General features: G+C 36.4%; 1 protein-coding gene across 4 annotated transcripts in view; it reads left to right on the top strand.

Moving 5' to 3' along the window:
* The window catches only part of CCDC141 (coiled-coil domain containing 141), a 204,814-nt gene that overhangs the window by 86,956 nt on the left and 96,333 nt on the right, over window positions 1–21,525 (top strand). For all 4 annotated transcript variants that reach the window (XM_017532732.2, XM_017532728.2, XM_017532729.2 and 1 more), the window contains exon 6: window positions 10,657–10,773. In XM_017532732.2, the coding sequence (XP_017388221.1) occupies window positions 10,657–10,773 (117 nt within the window). The remainder of the gene's footprint in view (window positions 1–10,656; window positions 10,774–21,525) is intronic.

The raw sequence follows: 21,525 nt of genomic DNA, 5'->3' as shown, positions 1-21,525 counted from the left end.
TGTATTTGAGTAGAGACGGAGTTTCACCATGTTGCCCAGGCTGGTTTTGAACTCCTGGGCTCAAGTGATCTGCTGGTCTCAGCATCCCAAAGTGCTGGGATTACAGGCATGAGCTACTCACTGTGCCCAGCCTGAATGTTCTATTTTAAAGCGTTGTTGATGGTACGGTGGTGAAGAATTGCAGCAGGGACACTAAGCTGAGTGTCAGTCAGTTAATAATTTGAGTTTTATAGTTATCATGTTCCTGAATGATCTACCTGATAATTCTAGAGCACATGGAACCACGTTTTATTGGAGGGCAAAGTTTTTCTTTCTTTTTCTTTTTTGTCAGTTCTGTCTCATTTTAAGGGAACACAGGAACTATCATACTTTATATTAATGAAATATCAGCTTTGTCAATCATTTTAACGACTTAAGAGAAAGGGAAATTAAGTAGAGAATTAGAACAAAGATTACTGATGAATAATAATGTGGATGTCAGAATATGTGATGTGTCTTCTCCCATAAGGGCCATTTAAAAGATACATTTAGTGCTTCTCTGTTTCTAAGTGCTGTGGCTAATGCTTTTGAATGATAATAGTTCAGCAAGTTCTGCTTTGGAAAAGAAATTAAGTGACCAGCATGATGGGGACTTAGGATTTACATCAATTGAGGTAAAACAGTAAATGAACACCACATTCTTTCCTATCTTAATTGGGATGTGATAGCCTCATAAAGATAATTATAGCATGTTCTTTCATCATTGTTTTTCAGATGTAAAAATGCACGCTTGTCTCACATTTAAAGATAAGCGGCTGACCTTTCTTTTCAGCTCCAGCAGCATCTTATTTTGCAGATAATCTGCTTCATTAATGAAAATCAGAAGCAGCTTGAAGTATTTCGTGCATAATTAATTATCTTGGCAAGAAGATTTATGAATGTAATTTTTCTCAATTGCTCCAATCAGGCATAAGTGAGACAAACAAATATATTAAAATTAAGTTATTCATGGTCTCTGTGTACAAGACAGTGTCAAGGGCATCTAGGAGAATTAAGACATAAGGGTAGACAATCTCTTTTTACTACCCAGATCACATATAAGGTATACATCTTTAGGGGCAGGAAGGATAATAGAATTCACATGAGAAGGTTTTGTGGCTTTATAATTTGAATAAAATGTGTATCATAATCATGCAGTATATCCTTCGTCAGTGGGCAACAAAAGTATCAGAGATGACATATAGATCATAGCCCCTGGGCACCAATCTTGTGTCTGGGGGGCATTTGTAAAACTGTACACCCACACAGGAACATGTGAGCATATTCTCTTGTATAACTAGGATTTAGAACTTGAATGATTAAACAGCTTAAATGCATAATTTTAAAAGTCCTTCTCTGGAAGTTCCTTGACTTACCTAAGCTTCTTATCTATTGCTTGGGAAATTTTGAAATGGGGATACTAAATCTATCATCAAGAGATTTTGTGAGAATTAAATGAGAAAGTTGAGTGAAAATACTTTGAAACATTTATATCAACAAAATGTCAGTCCTGGTCCCATAATTATGATGACACATCATGAGCCTCTTCAGTTGCATTCTTGAGTATATCTTTCATATTCCAAGAGGTGGTATTCCTGGATAAACAGCGTTATTTTCAAAAGTGGAATTGGGGGTTGATGGAATGCGAGCATGTTTTAAGGCTCATGATGCATCTTGTCAAATTACCCTCACAAAAGTTGTTCAAATTTGACTCCAACTAGCATTATATGTGAGCACTAGTTCCCACCACACTGGTCAATGTTGAACATCACCTTTTTTTTCATGTTTGCAAAACTGGTCTTGTTATTTAAGTTAGTATTTCTTAAATCTCTAGCGATCATATTAAAAATCTATCTATTTATAATGCATTTGCACTCTCAGTAAATGTGAGCTGCTGTTTCAGAAAAAAAAAAAAAAAATGTCCTTCTCTGAAGGCAGCTTTTGTACATTGGTTGGGATAAGGCCAAAATACGGGTTGCATTATTTTGGTGACACTGGTATCAAACAGTTGGGTCAGTAACAGGTATAAATGACTGTCCAACTGTCATCACAGAATTTTGTTTTGTTATATAGGATGTCTTTAGAATTCTCTCCAGGGCACACCAGCAGTAAATGCAAAGGATCTGATAGTATTTGCAGAAGCAGCATGTAATTTTGAAAGAAAAAGAAACCTCTTCTAACTGGAATATATGCTAATGACTGTTGCTTCCAATAACACTGCAGTTCAAAGGTAGAAACAGAGGGACTCTGGTGCAGATGGTATGGATAGAAATCCTAGCTTTTACATTTACTAGGTATGTGGTTTTGCACAAGTTACTTGGCCTCTGTACCTCAGTGTCCTTTTCTGTAAAATGGGGATAATAACAGTATCTACCTATAGATTTATTGTAAAAATAAAAAATAGCTGTTTTAAAATGCTTTGAGCACAGCTTGGCATATTATAAGTGCTCAATAATTTTCAAATGTTCACCATGTCACTACATACTTTGGGGGTTACTTTCTGAGCTTTACTGGATAATCACTAGCATTCAAAATCAGGCACATTGGCCACATCCCACACCAATTCCATAAACCTCTAGATGTTCTCATATGAACCGGGCATAAATGCCATTTCATGGCTTTATATCCAGTCTAGTTTATTCAAAAGGTCAGCTTTAGCTGCAAGACAGAGTTAAAAGCCAATTTGCCCCTCCTTAACTTTCTCCATCCTCTAGCTATTTCTTTAGGTCACTTATACTTATTATAGTTGATTATATTTTCATTAAATTGGGTCACTCCTGTATACTGTTCAGTGGAGCTGATGACTTAGCAACATTTTGATTATTGAAGCCCCCAAGATGGTTGGCATAGGGGATGGGGGCTTATACTGTGACCACATTCACCGTCAGAAGTGATATGTGTGTGCGCCCTGGGAAAGGCTCTATCGTTGCTTCTAACCCTCATGCCCCTTGTATGACAAAATTAGCTGCTGCTGCCTGAGCTACCTGCTAAGGCCTGGGGCTGTCTGTGTGTCTCCTTTTACCTCTCTGAGCTCTTTTCCTTCCCTACCCCTGGTGTTAGCCCCTGGTGACTGTGGCTTTCCTTTTTTCCTGCCACCATCCCAAACTAGCCAGAGAGTAGAAATCATTTTCTCCTCTTCCCTCATTCTTATGATCCAATCCCCAAAGACAAGCCAAATATATGAATTAATTTTAATGAAATATGTAGGGAGACTGTTAAGCAAACAATAAATGGCACACTTTAAAAGGATTAAGACTTCCTTTAAAATTTACCAGTTGTTTATCCTGTTTATATAACAGTTTCTGATTCATGGTTTTTCCCAACAACCAGAGGTTCAGGCCAAAACTTTGGTAGGAACTCCATTAAGCTGCATGACCTAGGAACTGGGAAGATAAAATGAAAATGTCAATCTTTGGTCCCACTCCTAAGTAGCTTTGTACTGTCTGTCTGTTGGTCTGTCTCTCATTCTCTTTATCTCACATCGCGAATATAATTGGCTGCAGATCACTTAGAGTGGAACTTCAAGTGATATTGAGAAAATCATGCTTTCGATATCTTTGGCAGGGATACACATTGCCAAGACACTGGGTGGGGCTGTTTCCTCTCCTGAAAGACAATTTCTTTCCATTACTGTGGTAGTTCTTTTCAACAAGTCGGAGGTAATACTAGAAATAAAATTTGTCCAGAGACTTCTACTGTGCTGATTTTGTCCATTGGACTAAATAACTTTCCATCCATTAAGCAGCTGGAAGTAAAGAGCTTACCTAAACACAAATAATTGTTGTGGGCAATGTTAAGAAGGGAAGTCCTTTGTGCCATTCTTTTCTTGAAATATAGATGTGAGAAGAGAAATCTATTAGTACAAGTCAGAGTAGTTAAATACATAAAATTATAATTCTAGATAGTAAAAAGGATTCTATGTAAAGCTGTTCATAAAGTAACAAGTTTTGCCTTAAAATAATAAATTTTAGCTTTCCTACTGCCCATCAACAGAGAATACTGGGATTTGATACTGGAATTTGTTGAGGAGACACTAATGCCTTCCAGTCGATTTTAGTAATTCACAAAGGGCTCCCAAATTCTACAAAAGAAAATTGTGAGCACGGTCCTCCTGGAATCTCTAAGTCCAAATAGTAACAGGCGAATAACTAGATCAGTTCCAGAATACATCTAAAAATAGAAACCTGATCCATGTTGTTGACAGTAATTACTTCTTCCTCCCCTACTCCCAAGTCTGCAGGTACAAACATCAGCAACATAGCTTCAGCATCTCTTCTAATGTGCATTAGAATCAACTAGGGGAGCAAATGGATATTTCAAGTCTGGTTATTGCTAGTTTGGTTCAGTGCTCGTTTGACTGTATTGTCTAATACCAAACAAAGACAACTAGTTCCCCTATTATAAAAAAAGAAAGAAAGAAAAAAGCCCTATGGAAACATGCCTTCAAAATCAAAGAAGGCATTAGAACTGTCACCTGTGACCATCAACTACAATTGAAAACATTTCTGTATATTTGTGTATTTTTGGTAATTGCAAGAGAGACTGTCAAAAAGTCTTGGGTTAAGGAAGATAAATAACTGATGCCTTTTTCCTTTATCAGTTTTTTGTCCTTAATAGAACCTGGTTATTCAGCAAGTTGTGCACATGAAAAAGAAAAAGTAATTTGATGAGATTTTCATCTCCCCTGAAGCATTTCTGTTAAGGTGGTTTGAATTGCTTATTGCTAGCTTACCTCCTCCAGCATATTTGAAATAAAGATAAAAAAGATCTGATTTCAGATTGTAGAACAAATTGCAGAAAAATAAACTGCAGTGGTTTATGGCATTCTGATGCATTGCTTTGGGCTGCAGCAGAAGTTCACCTTCTTGCCACCTGAGCTGTTTATCCTTGACCATCAGAGAGCATTTTCTATAGCTTGCATGCCCATCTTTCAGTCCTGTCTTGGGAACTGAAGTTCTCAGTCTACTCTTGCTGTCACCACTGCCCACAGGTGGCTTCTTCCTCTCAGGGACTCCTTTTGACAGCACTAACCCACACATCCATTCTCCTCTCTAATGAAATAGTTTCACTGAGTCCCTAGGATTGTACACAGGACCTATTTCTGTGTTAAAACTGGGTTCTACAACCATAGCTTTGCCTTTTGGTTTTTATTTTAAAGACATTCATAAACATAGCTTAGTAAGAACTTCTCTTCTCCAGAATCCTTTATCTCTGGAGATATATATATATATATATAAATATATACACACACACACACATATATACATATAGTATATATAGAGAGCACATATATATATATATATATATATAAAATGAGCATATATATATATAATGAGCATATATATATATATATATATATAAATATATAAAATGAGCAGGGAAAATATTGCATAGTATATATTCTGACACTGGCATTTCTACCCCTACCTACAAGAATTTCCACATATTGGTTGTGTGGCCTTAGGTAAGTTATTAAACTGTCTGTTGAGCTCTTACCTCATCTGTTGAAAAGGCAAATGTCTTTATCATAGGAGGGGTGCAAAGATTGGTTGAGGTTGTGTTGTAACCTGCCTAAAGTGGTACCTAATACTTTCTTGGAAGACTGGTTCACTTTGTTTACTTTCTTCATTCCCATCTATTAGCAGGGGTCCAAAGTGGGACTTCCAACAAGCAAAAAGGAGTCTTTCTTTGCTCAAGGCTAAATACCTTCAGTAGGTATTTAGCCCAACCTTCCTGCTCTTCCAACCTTCCCACTCTTGGTACATCCCTGTATCAACTTTCCTCGTGCATCTTCAGTGATGAACAAGACATGCAAAGAAATCCATTTCTCACATAAAGAAAAAAAAAAATGTGGAGAGGAGCCCCTTTGTTACTTCTGCTTTCCCAGAAGGTATTATCTTTTACTTAGCCAGTAAATGTAGTCGGTGTCTTAGTTCATTTTGCACTGCTACAAAGGAACACCTGAAACTGGATAATTTATAAATATGAAAGGGTTATTTGGCTCATGATTCTGCTGCCTGAAAGATTGGGCATCTGTTGAAAGCTTCAGGCTGCCTCCACCCAGGGTGGAAGGTGAAGGGGAGCTTGCATGTACAGAGATCACATGGCAAGAGAGGAAGCAAGAGAAAGTATGGAGACCCCAGGCTCTTTTTAACAACCAGGTCTGCTGGGAACTAATAAAGGGAGAACTTACCCCAAGCCCCAACCCAGGGAGGGCATTAATGTATTATTCATGAGGGGTCCACCCCCATGATCCAAACACCTTCCATTAGATCCCATCTCCAACACTGGGGATCAAATTTCAACATGGGGTTTAGAGGGGACAAACATCAAAACTGTAGCAGCCAATAAAAGTTTTTGAAAGTCTCTCTGGTTTTTACTTCCTCATCCCCTACTTAGATGTTCATAAATGCTTACCAACTGATATCTTACACCACTCTTCTCCTGACTCCATTTAAAAAAATATCCTTAATTAAGCTCAGTCCTTAAGTCTACATTTAACAAATAAAGACAGTCCAAATATATTTTAATTGGAGAACCATCCAATAATAATATAATGTAAACTACTGATGTGGTTTTAAATTTTCTAGTAGCCACATTTTAAAAGTAAAAAATAAATTAAAAAGTAAAAAGCCACATAAAAGGGTGAAAAGCAATACTATTTTTAAATTAATCCAACATACCTGAAATGTTTTTTCAATAAATAATAAATACTAACATTTTTTTTTTTTTTTAATTAAGACAGGGTCTCACTCCTGTTGCCCAGGCTGGAGTGCAATGGCATGATCTTGGCTCACTGTAGCCTTGACTTCACAGGCTCAGATGACCCTCCTGCCTCAGCCTCTCTGGATAGCTGGGATTACAGGTGTGTGCCACCAGACCCAGCTAATTTTTTAGTAGATACTGAGTTTTGCCATGTTGTCCAGGGTGGTCTCAAACTCTTGAGCTCAAGCGATCCACTTACCTCAGCTTCCTAAAGTGCTAGGTTTACAGGCATGAGCCACTATACTCATACTTACATTTCTTAGTGAGATATTTTTATTATATTTTATGCTAAGTCTGAAATCTGCTGTGTGCTTTACACATGGAGCATGTGGGACTAGTCACTTTCCAAGTACTAGATAGCTATGTATGATTAGTGGCTACTGTATTGGACAGTACAGATTTTCCTGCCACCCCACTTTAACTTTCGATGCAGCTCTTGGTTTTCATTGAACATTCCTAATTGCTTCCTCTCTGCATCTTTGCTGACCTTCCTTTTTCTCCATCTCTTGTCACTCTGTGATAGATGCCACCCTATCACTCCACACTCACACACACACAAAAAATCTACATCACTCCTCTGCTGAGTTCTACCTCCTCTGGGCATCAGGTACCTAGAATGTCCTATCAAAGTGATGCGATGACCATGATCATGTTGCTCAGATGAAACTGAAACATAGGAACTGGGAAGAAAGGAAAAATGTTCTAATTTACCCTTTTAATCCATCGGTGCCCAGAACCAATTTCCAGTGCATACTTTGAACATTTTTTGTTTTCTTTCCTTTGCACATCTCCTCAGCTTGTGGCTCATGTTTTCATTGTTTTGCAGGGATCATGTTCTACAGAAATGTCCTGGTGCATCATTTACTGTACTTATCATTCTGGCTTCTGGACAGCAGCTGATATAATTTAAAAGCTTATAAAAAGTGCACTTAGAATATCTATGCAGCTGTCTGCAGTAGCTACTCACTGGACAGAATGACTGATTTACTGGGTGGGAGAATATTATGGTTGACATGCTCCTGGTTATTTAGGGTGTCTTATTTTATCACCAGACGGACTCTGAGAGCCTATTTTGTGTGCATCCCACAGCATACATGGTAAATCTGATCTAAGTCTGTTCCTGTGTGTGAATACCTCATAATGAGATGTAACACCCTCATGATGATCTACTTACTTCTGAATTTTATGCCAACTTCTTTTTATGTTTCTTTCCAGGGTGTATCTGGTAGTAAAAGTCTGTAGATCTAGACAGTCAGCATGATTTAACAGTCAGGAACATGAACAACATTATTGTAGTTCTTTAACTACATTATCCTAAAGGGAGTAGTATTGTCTTACAAGAATAGTGTCTTTGGGGAGTTGAAATAGTATGTGCCAAATCTAGGAGATGAGGTCAGTAGATACCATTTAAAAAATCAAAACAACTCACTCTTTCACAGCTTTCATCATGCTGGCATGTGTTAGATGACAAATCTTTGACTCTTAAAGTTTAATAAGATTATCTGAGAGTTCAGGCTTCTCACCTGTTTTTAGAGATTAGTGAACACCTGTTTGTACCAATTTTTCATCCACTGTGATTCTATATTAATTGTCCCTGTTAAATCATTCTTGAGATGTCAAGTCCCTCCCACTTTAGCTAAGAATAAATAAAACTCACTTTCATTTAATAAAATAAATGATCTCTGCAAGTCAGTTATATTTGTGATCCACTTTACTTCTAGGAAACCCTTAAATCATTGCTCTAGCTGTGTTTTTATAGGAGATCACTGAATTTTTGGAAGAAAATTATTTTGCTTTTCAAAATAAAATAATAAATGTTAAGCTGATGATAAAATACTCTCTCTGTCTTAATAGGCACATTATAAGTGTCATCTAGCTCTAACTGGATACCAGAAAAACAGACTGTCTTCAAATAATTGTAAATAAATAAGCATAATACTTATATATAGTGAGGACTAACTAGATAATGTGTGTGTCGTATTGTGCATAGATTATCAAATATTCGAAAGAAAATGAGATATATGTCACATGAAAACTGCTACAAGGCCGCCAGCATTCTTTTCTTTGCACTAATGATAGACTAAAATGATGGTTAGTAAAGACATTCCAGTTAGCAGAAAGCTGGAGAAATGCTTCCACCCTGTATTTTAACTGCCTAATTCCATGCTGGAAAATACTAAGAGTTAGTGCAGACCTTTTGATCCCATAGCCAGCTTTGTGATATCAGCCCTATAAATGATGTGTCCTATTCTAGGTGAGCCCTTAACTCTGATGTGTGTGTGTGTGTGTGTATGCCATGTGTCATATACATTTATTGTGTGGAACTTCCAATCTAATCTAGAGTTCTCCTTGGCCAGCTGTTTCACACATTTCTCCATGTTACAGGATTTCAGAGAAATCCTGAGATGCTGCAGGCACAATAGTAGTGTGCCTTTCCCCAACCTAGCATGGGGAAAGACAGTATCAGGCTTGAGATTTAGATGCCCATTGTTTTGAATGGGCTGCCAGTGTTCATTTTCCAGATTTGAAGTCATTACCCCTGATGGCAGGGCTGTAGACTTTAAATGTCTCAAGCATGGCAGCAGGGTACAATGGAAAGAGCACGGATTTTGATATCCTGCAGACTGGAGGACAAATTCTGCCCTGCTGCTTACGTTGTGGCTGTGGATAAGCTGTTTAACCGCTTCAAAACTCTTTTATCTCATTTAAAAAATGATGATATGATGACTTTTATAAAGTTGTTGAGAGAAATAGAGATGATGCCCAAAAAGCAACTAGCAAACTGTCTAGTTTCTAGCCGTCTCTTAAGAATCAGTCATTATGGCCAGGCACTGGTGGCTCACGCCTGTAATCCCAGCACTTTGGGAGGCTGAGGTGGGTGGATCACGGTCAGGAGTTCAAGACCAGCCTGGTCAACATGATGAAACCCTGTCTCTACTAAAAATACAAAAATTAGCCGGTGTGGTGGCGGGTGCCTATAATCCCAGCTACTCAGGAGGCTGAGGCAGAGAATTACTTGAACCCGGGAGGAGGAGATTGCAGTAAGCCAAGATCGTGCCACTGAACTCCAGCCTGGGTAACAGAGCAAGACTCCATCTCAAAAANAAAAAAAAAAAAAAAAAAAAAAAAGAATCGGTCATTATGACATGATTATAAGAATAATGCTATACAGGATTCGAGAGTAAAAATTTAAGTCTCCCTTAATTGGGATAAGGAATCTGCATCCAGGGCCCCCATGTCAAGTTATGGAATCATTTAAAAATGTATAGATTGTTTCAAGTCCTTTGCTATTTGTAGTTTCAGCACTGTATATGGAATGTATTATAAATCAAGTCAATGTGAATGTGAGTCATGCCCTTACCACTTATGTTAATGGATTTTAATAACCTCTGTTTTCTGGATATAGCTTTCCAACACTTATAGCAAATTAAATATTTTTGTATTGTCTTTTTTATGGCAGAAAATATAGTTCTACATATACTGTTTTAACATCTTCGTATGGGTTTATATAACTATACTTAGATTCATATTTATTTCTAGGAAAGAAGACATATTTTAAAAGAATTCATGATTTACAGACTACTTGGGAATCTATTTTGATTCTTTGTTAGGAAATTTTGATTTTCTTTATGCCATGTAATCTGACCTGATTAGTCATTTTCGTACTTTATTGGGGATTTTATTCTCTTATGCATGTAGAGGTTAAAATGAAGAAAAAATTCAAAACTTGTTCATATGATATAAATACATGATATAGTTTATATAAAGAGAAATTAAAGTAGCTTAAGTTTTGGAAGTTTGAGGGACTGTTTCTGAATTTTTTACTCACTTATTCTGATCATTTGAATTTGATCTTTCTTTTCTGCTTCTTAGGTTACTTGTTGGTTTCAGAAAACTATAAGAGATTTACAGGAACAAAGTCTAGGTTCATCACTTTCAGACAATGAGGACCTAATTCGTAAGCATGAGGAACTGATAATAAAAGCAAAGGTAAGAGATATATTAGACATGTTAAAAATAATTGAAAAATGCATTAACCTTTCTTGAATATGCTTCTGTGAGTAATTTAGAGGAAAACTGAAAACTCTCTTTGATAAATCTATTCATGTAAAAAAAAAATCCCAATAACATTAGCAAATACCACTGTGCATTGAGAGTGCTTCCAGAAAATGATAAACAAATTAACAGCTTCTACAACAATAACTATAATTTTCTGAATAGTTACTATGTGCCAGGCACTATGCTGTGTATATGAGATGCATTATCAAAATTATAACAAGACCCCCAAGGGGGAGGTATTATTTTCCCCATTTTATGCATCAAAACAAATAAAACACAGAGACTTGGAAATGCAAAGTTGCTTGACCAATATAATATATCTTGTTAGTGGCAGATTTGAAATTCATTTGTAGGTTTTATCTGATACAAAGGCCCAAGCTCTTAAATATTATACTTTTTTAGCTTTCTAAAGACTCCTTGTCTACACTGAGATATCACTACTATGAGTCATTTTTATGAATGCCAGATATAGTTTGATTGCTGTTCCTATTTATACTTCTTTGGTTCCTTAACTTGCTTCAGATTTCTCAGTTTTACAAAAAGTAATGGCTTCCAGCCAGGCAGCCACTTGTAGGTGTATAGAATGCACTAAAATGTAAGCATGAAGTTCTGAAAGCAAGTTGGGTAAAGCACCCGTGTTGCAGTTGACCTTCTCTCCATTGTGTCTTGTTGTTTGAAAATCAATGTATTTATACATCTGGGGTCTACAAATACTTTCCAAAATTCTTTATAGAGCCTCCATGTTAATCTCAAAGAAAACAAAAGTCCATCATAGTAGATGGAATGAAAATAGTGAATATTCACTATCAAGATTTAGAGAACTTTGTATTATTAATATTTTAGATGATTGATAGTTGTAGGTAGAGCTAAGTCGTAAAGCTCTAGAAAACATGGGCCAACACTATTAGACAATAGTTGAATACAGGCTATACGAGTCAAATATTCACATGTCTGGGAAGACAGGAGTCACCAGGGTGAGTACAGAATCAGTTATTTACACTGCATTTATTTAGACTTAAATCTTCTCATAGGAATCATGACACATTTGTTTCAGTTTCTTGCTCCTGTTTGAACACTCCAGTGTCTTGTAGGCATTCAAAGTGTTTTGTTTGAATATTTGACTGATTGATAAAAGGTACACTTACAGAGGACTATTGACTGGCAATGACTGATTATTTTTTAAGTTCTTCAAATTTTTCAGCATTTGGTTTATCTGTTTAGGAGGTTAACCTTTTTCATTGAATTATATAGCAATTTATTCTGTTTGTATCAAACTCAAGTTTTATTAGTGAAAATTCTATCAAAAGCCCCAAATGCTAAGCACCAGATGACCAGAATTGCATGACACTACTTCCTTTAATACAAACAAAACAGTATATAATATACACATAATTTAGACATACCTTGGGGTTATATTCACTATAAATGTGGAGTTACCATTTCCTCTAGTCCTGAAGACAGTCTGGAGTAGAATATTTGTTAATATTTGACCTTAGTAGGACACAGTTTTTGTCATAGTTTATAGCTCATATTTCAACTTCTGATGTGCATAAACAAAAAAAAATATAGATATTCTTTCCATCAATATTAAGTTGCAGGTATAAGGGATGTAAACAATATTTTTTTAAAAAACTATTTTTAGAGCAGTTTTAAGTTCACAACAAAATTAAGAGAAAGGTATAGAGTTTTCCGTATACACCCTGCCCCCACACATCCATAGCCTCCCCCGTTATCAACATCCCCACCAGAATGATGCGTTTGTAACAATGGATGGCCCTACATTGACACATCATTATCACCCAAAGTTCATAGCTTTCATGAGGGTTCACTCTTGGTATTGTACATTCTGTGTGTTTGGACAAATGTATGATGACATGTATTGAATGATTGAGCATCATTGAATCATACAGATTATTTTTGCTGCCCTAAAACTCCTCTGTGCTCTGCTTGTTCATTATTTTCCACACCTCCAACTCCTGAGAACCACTGATCTTTTTACTTCTTCACAGTTTTTCCTTTTCCAGAATGTCATGTAGTTAGAATTGTATGGTATGTAGCCTTTTCAGAATGGCATTTTTCACTTAGTAGTATGTATTTAAGTTTTCTTTGTGTCTTTTCATGCCTTGATAGCTCATTCCTGTTTAGAAATAAATAATATTCTAGACAAGCCTGGACAACATAGGGAGACTCCATCTCTACAAAAAATTTAAATGATTAGCCAGGTGTAGTATTACATGTCTGTGGTCCCAGTTATGCAGGAGGCTGAGGTGGGAGGATCGTTTGAGCTTTGGAGGTTCCAGACAAGTATATCCACCTCCTTTAGGGTCCTGAACTACTCTGTGTCCTATGCATAAGCTGAGTACTGCCCCACATACTCAAGTAGCTGTCAAGTCAAACTGATTCTGAAAAATGAGGCAGAGAAACCTATTTTTCTACAGCATCCCTGAGAGTAAATTTATTTTCCTTTCTTTTTTCTTTCTTTCCTTTTATATTTGATAAACAATGATGCAAAAATCCTCAACAAAACACTTACAAACCAAATTGAAAAGCATATCAAAAAGCTAGTCCACCATGATCGTAGACTTCATCCCTGGGATGCAAGGTTGGTTCCACATATGCAAATCAATAAATGTGATTCATTGCATAGACAGAACTAAAGACAAAAACTACATTATTTTCTCAATAGATGCAGAAAAAGCTTTCAATAAAATTAAGCATCCCTTCATTCTAAAAACCCTCAATAAACTAGGTGTTGAAGGAACATACCTCCAAATAATAAGAGCCATCTTTGACAAGCCCACAGCCAAAAATATACCAAATGGGCAAATGCTGGCCTTTCCCTTGAAAACTGGTACAAGATCAAAATGCCTTCTTTCACCACTCTTATTCAACATAGTATTGGAAGTCCTAGCCAGAGCAATTAGGCAAGAGAAAGAAATGAAGTGCATCCAAATAGGAAAAAAGAAAGTCTAACTATCTCTTTGCAAATGACATGATTCTATATCTAGAAAACCCCGTAGTCTCAGCCAAAATCTCCTTCAACAGATACTTTCAGCAAAGCTTCAGGATACAAAATCAATGTACAGAAATAATTAGCACTCCTATACACCAACAACAGCCAAGCCAAGAGCCAAATCAGAAAGGCAATCCCATTCACAGTTGCCACACACACACAAAAAATTCCTAGGAATACAGCCCACAAGGGAGGTGAAAAATCTCTACAGTGAGCATTAGAAAACCCTGCCCAAAGAAATCACAGAAGACACAAACAAAGGGAGAAACATTCCATGCTCATGGTTAGGAAGAATCAATATCATTAAAACGACTGTACTGCACAAAACAATTTACAGATTGAATGCCATTCTTATCAAAGTAATGATGACATTCTTTACAGAACTAGGAAAATCTATTTTAAGATTCATATAAGACCAAAAAGAGCCAAGGCAATCCTAAACAAAAGGAGCAAAGCTGGAGGCAATATGTTACCAAAGCTCAAGCTATACTACAGAGCTACAGTAGCCAAAACAGCATCTAGTACAAAAACAGGCACATAGATCAATGAAACAGAATAGGGAGCCCAGAAATAAGGCAACAAATCTATGACCATCTGATCTTCAAAAGAGCTGATAAAAACAAGTGATGAGATAAAGACTTCCTATTCAATAAATGCTAGAATAATTGACTAGCCATATGCAGAAGATTAAAGGTGGACCCTTCCTTATTACCATATGCAAAAATCAACTAAAGATGGGTTAAGGATTTAAATGTAAAACCCAAAAGTATAGAAACCCTGAAAGACAACCTAGGCAATACCATCCTAGACATAGGAACAGGCAAAGATTTCATGACAAAGACACCAAAAACAATTGCAACAAAGCAAAAATTGACAAGTGGAATCTTATTAAACTGAAGAGCTTCTGCACAGCAAAAGAAACTATCAACAGAGTAAACAGCCTATAAGAGAAAATAGTTATAAACTATGCATCTGACAAAGTTCTAATATCCAGCATCTATAAGGAACTTAAACAAATTTACAAGAGAAAAACAACTCCATTACAAAGTGGGCAAAGGACATGGACAGACGCTTCTCAAAAGAAGATATACATGTAGCCAACAAACATGAAAAAAAGCTCAATATCACTGATTATTGAAGAAATGCAAATGAAAACCACAAGGAGATATCATCTCACACCAGTCTGAATGACTATAATTAAAAAGTCAAAAAACAACAGATGCTGGTGAAGTTGCAGAGAAAAAGGAACACTTACACGCTGTTGATGCGAGTGTATAAATCACAGTATGGAGACTCCTCAAAGCTAAAAGCAGAACTACCATTCAACCCAGCAACCCCATTACTGGGAATATACCCAGAGGAATATAAGTTATTCTGCCATAAAGACAATGCATGTGAATGCTCACTGTAGCACTGTTCACAACAGCAAAGACATAAAATGATCCTAAATGCCCATCAATGACAGATTGGATAAAGAAAATGTGGTATATATACACCACAGAATACTATGCAGCCATAAAAAAGAATGAGATCATGTCTTTTGCATGAACATGGATAGAGCTGGAGGCTATTATCTAGCAAGCTAATGCAGGAACAGAAAACAAAATACTCCATGTTTTCACATATAAGGGAGAGCTAAATGATGAGCACTTATGAACACAAAGAAGAAAACAACAGACACTGGGCTCTGCTTCAGGGTGGAGGGTGGGAGAAGGAAGAGAGTAGAAAAGGTAACTGTTGGGGACTGGGCTTAATACCTGAGTGATGAAATAATCTGTACAACAAGCTCCTGTGACATGAGTTTACCTATGTCACAAATCTTCACTGTATCCCTGAACATAAAATAAAAGTTAATTTTAAAAAAATGAAAATGTTTGTGAAAGCATCCACATTTTAGTAATGGCTCCAAAAATAGTATTTTGTTTATTTCCTGCCCATAGTGTAAACTTCCAAAGAGTTTTCTTCTGTGGTTTTTTGACAATCTCATTTCTTGTTCATGGAAAAGAAATTCAATTTTATATGTCCTTAAATAGTAAGCAGCATATTATGTCTTGGACTTTTGTTTGGGGGTGAATATGAGGCACAGAATAGGAAATGTTTATTTCAAAGACGATTTAACATAGAAATTCGGCATCAGGCTGGGGATTAATTAGTGAAGCTCATATAAATAATCTGGTAACACAGAGAAAGCAGGTATTCTCTGCTACCCACAAATAAATTCAACAGCAGGAAGCTAGTGTATATGGCTTGTTAGTCTACTCAGTCAGTTTTTTCTAAATAAACTTTGAAAATGTCTGTATTATTTCTTACTGAAATACATTCAGAACAAGAAGTATAGCAACTTTAATAGCTCTTAATAAATGTGATACTTTATTCAGAACATGTTGAAATGAACTAAAGGATTTTTAAATACAACCTTTGATTATGGGTAATTGTTTTAAATTATACTTTCTTTATATGAAAATTCTTTCTTCTTTTGCAAATGCGAGAGATAAAGAAATAGTAGACATGGATGATTATAAATTATCCTTTGGTTTAAAACCTTAAATACTCTTGGACAGGCGCAGTGGCTCATGCCTGTAATCCCAGCATGTTGGGAGGCTGAGGTGGGCGGATTACAAGGTCAAGAGATTGAGACCATCCTGGCTAACACGGTGAAACCCCATCTCCACTAAAAATACAAAAAATTAGCCAGGCATTGTGGTGGGCGCCTGTGGTCCCAGCTACTGGGGAGGCTGAGGCCGGACAATCACGTGAACCTGGAAAGTGGTTGCAGTGAGCGGAGATCGCGCCACTGCACTCCAGCCTGGGTGACAGGGAGACTACGTCTGAGAAACAAAACAAAAAAACCTTTAAATACTCTTAAATTGTATTATAAATCAACTTGATTCCCCAAAACTTGAATTCAACCTTTGAAACTCAGAATTTGTTGTAGGATGTATTAAAATATTATGCAAACAAATACTTGCTAATTATTATTATTTTTTTTTGAGGAGGCATGATCATTCCTTCTCTTACACATCAGAAATAATGTTCACATAATAGAACTCTGTACTTCTATAGCTTCAACCCTTGGTTAAGCTCAGGCCCTTTGTAGTTAGTGCCATAGGGAGATGTGTGGATTAGTGCTTCTCAACTCTGGCTGCACACTGGAGTCACCTGGGGGATGTTGAAATGTTGAAATGAGATGATGTCTGCATCTCATTCCCAGAGATTCTACGTAGGTTTTGGTAGGCATCAGGCTTAAAAAAATAATGTCAATCTTAAAATGTTGGACTTTCTGTTAAAAAAGAAATCTAGATGTCCTGTTTCTTTAAAAAAAAAAAAAAAACGGAGAGATCTGGCATTATCAGACTCATCTTCCCACGTAGACATAGTGACTCTTGGCTGGAGCCCAGTAATAGCTGTTTCCTTTAGAAAAGGCATGTGCACATCAGTTTGCCACAGTCTTTATTTTGGTGTCATCCCTCGTAGCCTACCTTCCTCCTACCCTTGCTTCATTCATTTACATTATGTGCCTGGCCCCTGTAAACATTTGGATTTGAGACCAGATGGGCAATGAGATATCATCTAAGCAAAGTATAGCTTAAATTGATTTTCATTTTAGGAGATTACCTTGGAAACAATGGGAATGACAGTAATGGGAAGGAGGAAGACAGAAGACAGAAAATCACTTAAACTATTGCAGGTTGAATGGGAGTGACTTTAGGAAGGGCATGATGTCTTTCGAGATGGAGGTTATTAATCTCCATCTATAAAGCTTAAAGAAAACATAGCCTTGTTATTCAAGGTATGACAGCCAGAGAGCAATAACAGCGTCAGAGAGTTGTTAGAGATTTAGAATCTCAGATTCACCCATCATAACTATTGAATGAAGCTGTGCATTAACAAATTCCTCAAGAGGCTTTGTATTCATGCTAAAATTTAAGAGGCACCAACTAGGACGTTTTGCCTATGTGTTTCATGTATGTTCATGTCCCTTTTAATTTTTATAGATGACTATTGATCTGCCCTCCTCAGCCTCCCAAAGTGCTGGGATTACAAGCGTTGAGTCACCACACCTGGCCATATGTAACAGTTCTTAGCACAATGCCTGGTACAACAGAAACACAACATAATATGGGCTTTAAGAAAATAATGGTAAATATTACATAAAATTTATCATTAGTGGCATTTAGCAAATTCACAGCATTGTGTAATTATCATGGCTACCTAGTTCAGAATATTTTCATAACTCCAAAAAGAAATACCATACCCATTAAGCAGTCAGTATTCATTCCTCTCTCTCCTTAGCCCCTGGCAACCACTAACCTGCTTTCTGTGTCCATGTATTTTCCTATTCTGGAAATATCATTCAATGAAATAATATTTAATGGCTTTTTGTGTCTGAATTTTTTTTTTACTTTGCATGTTTTTCAGGTCTATCCATGTTGTAGCATATATTTAAACGTGCTTTTTATGGCTGAATAATATTCCATTGTATTGATATTCCACTTTTCATTTATCCATTCATCAGTTGATAGACATTTGAGTTGTTTTCACCTTTTGTCTAGTGCTAATAGTGAGGCTATGAATGTCTATGAATATGTTTTTAAATACCTCTTTCAATTTTTGGGTGATACCTAGGAGTAAAATTGCTATATCGTGTGTTATTTCTGTGTTTAACTTACTGAGAAACTACTTACACTGTTTTTCCATAGCAGCTGCTGTTTTATATTTCTACCAGAAAGGCACAAGATTCCAATTTTTCTACATTCTCTCCAGCGCTTGTTATTTTTCATTTTGTTTGATTTTTTATAGTTGTCTTAGTCTGCACGAAGTGCTAGTTCATTGTGATTCTTATTTGTATTTCCCTAATAACTAATGATGTTGCAGCTCTTTCATTTACTGGCTGCCTATTTGTATATCTTCCTTGAAAAATGTCTGTTCAAGTCCCTTGACCATAATGTTCTTTGATAAGTAAGAGTTTTGATTTTGATAAAGTTTAATTTATCTATCTTAAATTTTTTGCTTGTGTTATTGGTGTCATTTCTAAGAAACCATCATGAAATCCAAAATTATAAAATTTTATTCCTTATGTTTTCTTCTAATAATTTGATGGCATTAGTGTATATATTTAGATCTTTGTTAATTTTTATGTATGGTAGAGGTAAGGGTTTAACTTCATTGGTTTGCATGTGTTCACAATTTGTTGGAAAAAAAAATATTCTTTCACTGTTGAATGACTTTGGCACCCTCACTGAAAATTAATTGACCTCAGATGTGTGGGTTTATTTTTGGACTTTTACTTCTATTCTATAAATCTATATGTCTATCCTCATGCCAGTATGCCACACTGCTCTGATTTCTGTAGGATTGTAGTAAGTTTTAAGATCTGGAAGTAAAAGTTCTCTAATTTTGTTCTTATTTATCCAGACTGTTTTGGCTATTCATGGTCCTTTGTCATTCCACATTAATATTAACCTGTATAAAGAAGCTGACTCTTCTCCTATCTGAACTTTCATTACCTCCCCAAATTCCTTCCCCAAAAGTATGTGAAAAAATTGTAAAATCACTATAAAATGTATTGTTTTAGTAAATCAGCTCAGGTATCTGATGATTACAAAGAAAATCAATAAAATGAAAGAGAGTCTGTTTTATAATGTTTCATCTAATTTAAAAAATAAAGTGGGGTCTGAATCTGAAATGTCTCAAGGCAGAAATTAAGTGAGTTCTCCAAAGAATAAGACACCTGCATCAGAACATTTCAATTCCCCTGCCTTCATTTTAATGAATAATTTGTTTTACTTGTCTGATTCTTTAATGAACTTTCCAATTAAAAGCAGGTGTCATTTTTCACAGAACATTAATTAGAAATCATTTTATTACTAACAGGCAAAATATATACAAATAGTATTGAATTTTCCAGCAAGCATTGGGGATGTCTACATAATGATGGGATTTTCTAGCCTTAATTTGCAGCTCAATTGAAAGCTTAGTGAGTCCCATGTTTTAATTTCCAAGGGAAATTTGAATTTAGAAAATCTTTCAGAAATATTTATCCCCATCTAAGAAAGGGCTGAGTTAAGAAAGCAAATAGAGGACATGTGCTCTATGATCTATGATCATGAGGTTTAAAACTACCTGCTGTTACTTTGCTTACAGAATCTTTACCAGCTTAAGTTTAAATGCTGAGAAAAGCATTTTTAGTTTTGACTTTTACAAAAATTTTTCATATATCTTTTTTTTTCCTGGCATTTGTCAGCCCTTAAATAACATGTCCCGGAAAGCATGGCTTTTTATAGTTAATACTATTATATTGCATGGTTTTCTGCTATCATGATAATAACAGTGAAATTGAATCTACTTTAAGTGAACACTTGTGAGGACTTCTTAAACCTTAAGAAGGTCGTTCCCTGAATCACCTACAACCTTCCTGTGCTAATTGAGCCGTTCAATGACTTATTCAATTAACGTTCCTTGACTTTCTTTACTCCAAAGGCCTATTTTCAGCTAGCTTCGGCTTCCCACTCCTGTGTCCACCATAGTTTGTTTTATGACATCATCCAAAGCTGCTCTCATCATACACTCCCTTCCTTCTCTCTTTTTCCGGCCTCTGTTCTTGTGCTACTCAGCGTGGACCACCAGGGCTGTTGTGAATAAACTCAATCACAGGTTTCTCCGTTTCGTCCTAATTCTGAAACAAGATGAAACAATTAGCATAGTTTTTCTGATTGGTTCTATTTAAAATGTAATGTATCTGTTACCAGTTAGCCTTACAAATCCCTTTATTTATCATCTGTTAATTCCCTGCTCCATTCCCCATAAGAACTAGTCCAAAACTTTCATGTTCTTTTAAAATTCTCAACCACCTTGGAGCCAGGCTTTAACTAACCCCAAAGTCACTTAGTCACAGAGTGAAATCGCTTGTTCTTTTCATCTCTGCCCAAACTTTTTGTCTCCTCCTTGCTTCTCACTTTTACTTCTCTTTTTCCTCGTTTCCAAGAAAAATTGATCCTCTTGTAGATCCCACTAGTTCTATCTCCTGTTCATTTTATTTCTCTCTTCATTCTTAATAACTCGTTTTTCTGTCACCCTTCATTCCCCACCTCATCTCAACTCCTTTTTTGCCTAGGTAACAGCTGATTTGAAGCCTCAGCTCAGACATCACTTCCTATAGGAAACACTTATTAATTCTCCAAACCCTGTTAGCTCCATTTCTTTATGATCTACAATCGTCCTCCACATCTTCTTGCTAACACTGACCCCCATGCTTCAGTGCTTTGGCTCAGGCTGTCTCTCCTGCTTGGGACATGGGTCATTCTCCCCAGCCCACCTCTGTGTTCACCAGCTGAAATCCCTGCACGTGTTTAAGACCCAATAAGATGGCTTCTCAGATACCCCAAAGCAGAAACTGATTTCACTTTCTGCTACACACTTGTTTTGTTTTCCATTTGAGCTTGTGTTCAGAAAAGGTGCTGAATAATGCTTTTTAGATGGTTCCACATTCAGCATAGGAGAGCTATGAAATGCCCATCCCAGTATCATTTGCAGCTGGTTCACAGATTATTGAGTATGGAATGAGAGTCCTGTGTATATACTTAGTGGTGAACTGAAAACCAGAGTCTGCAAAAAGATGAGTTGAAGGAATTCTAGCTTTCAGTGGATTTTGTTAGAAGGCAAGTGATTTC

The sequence above is a fragment of the Cebus imitator genome, unplaced genomic scaffold (genome assembly GCF_001604975.1).
Source record: "Cebus imitator isolate Cc_AM_T3 unplaced genomic scaffold, Cebus_imitator-1.0 Scaffold78, whole genome shotgun sequence".
NCBI classification, from domain to species: domain Eukaryota; kingdom Metazoa; phylum Chordata; class Mammalia; order Primates; family Cebidae; genus Cebus; species Cebus imitator.
This window is presented reverse-complemented; position numbering and strand designations above follow the sequence as displayed.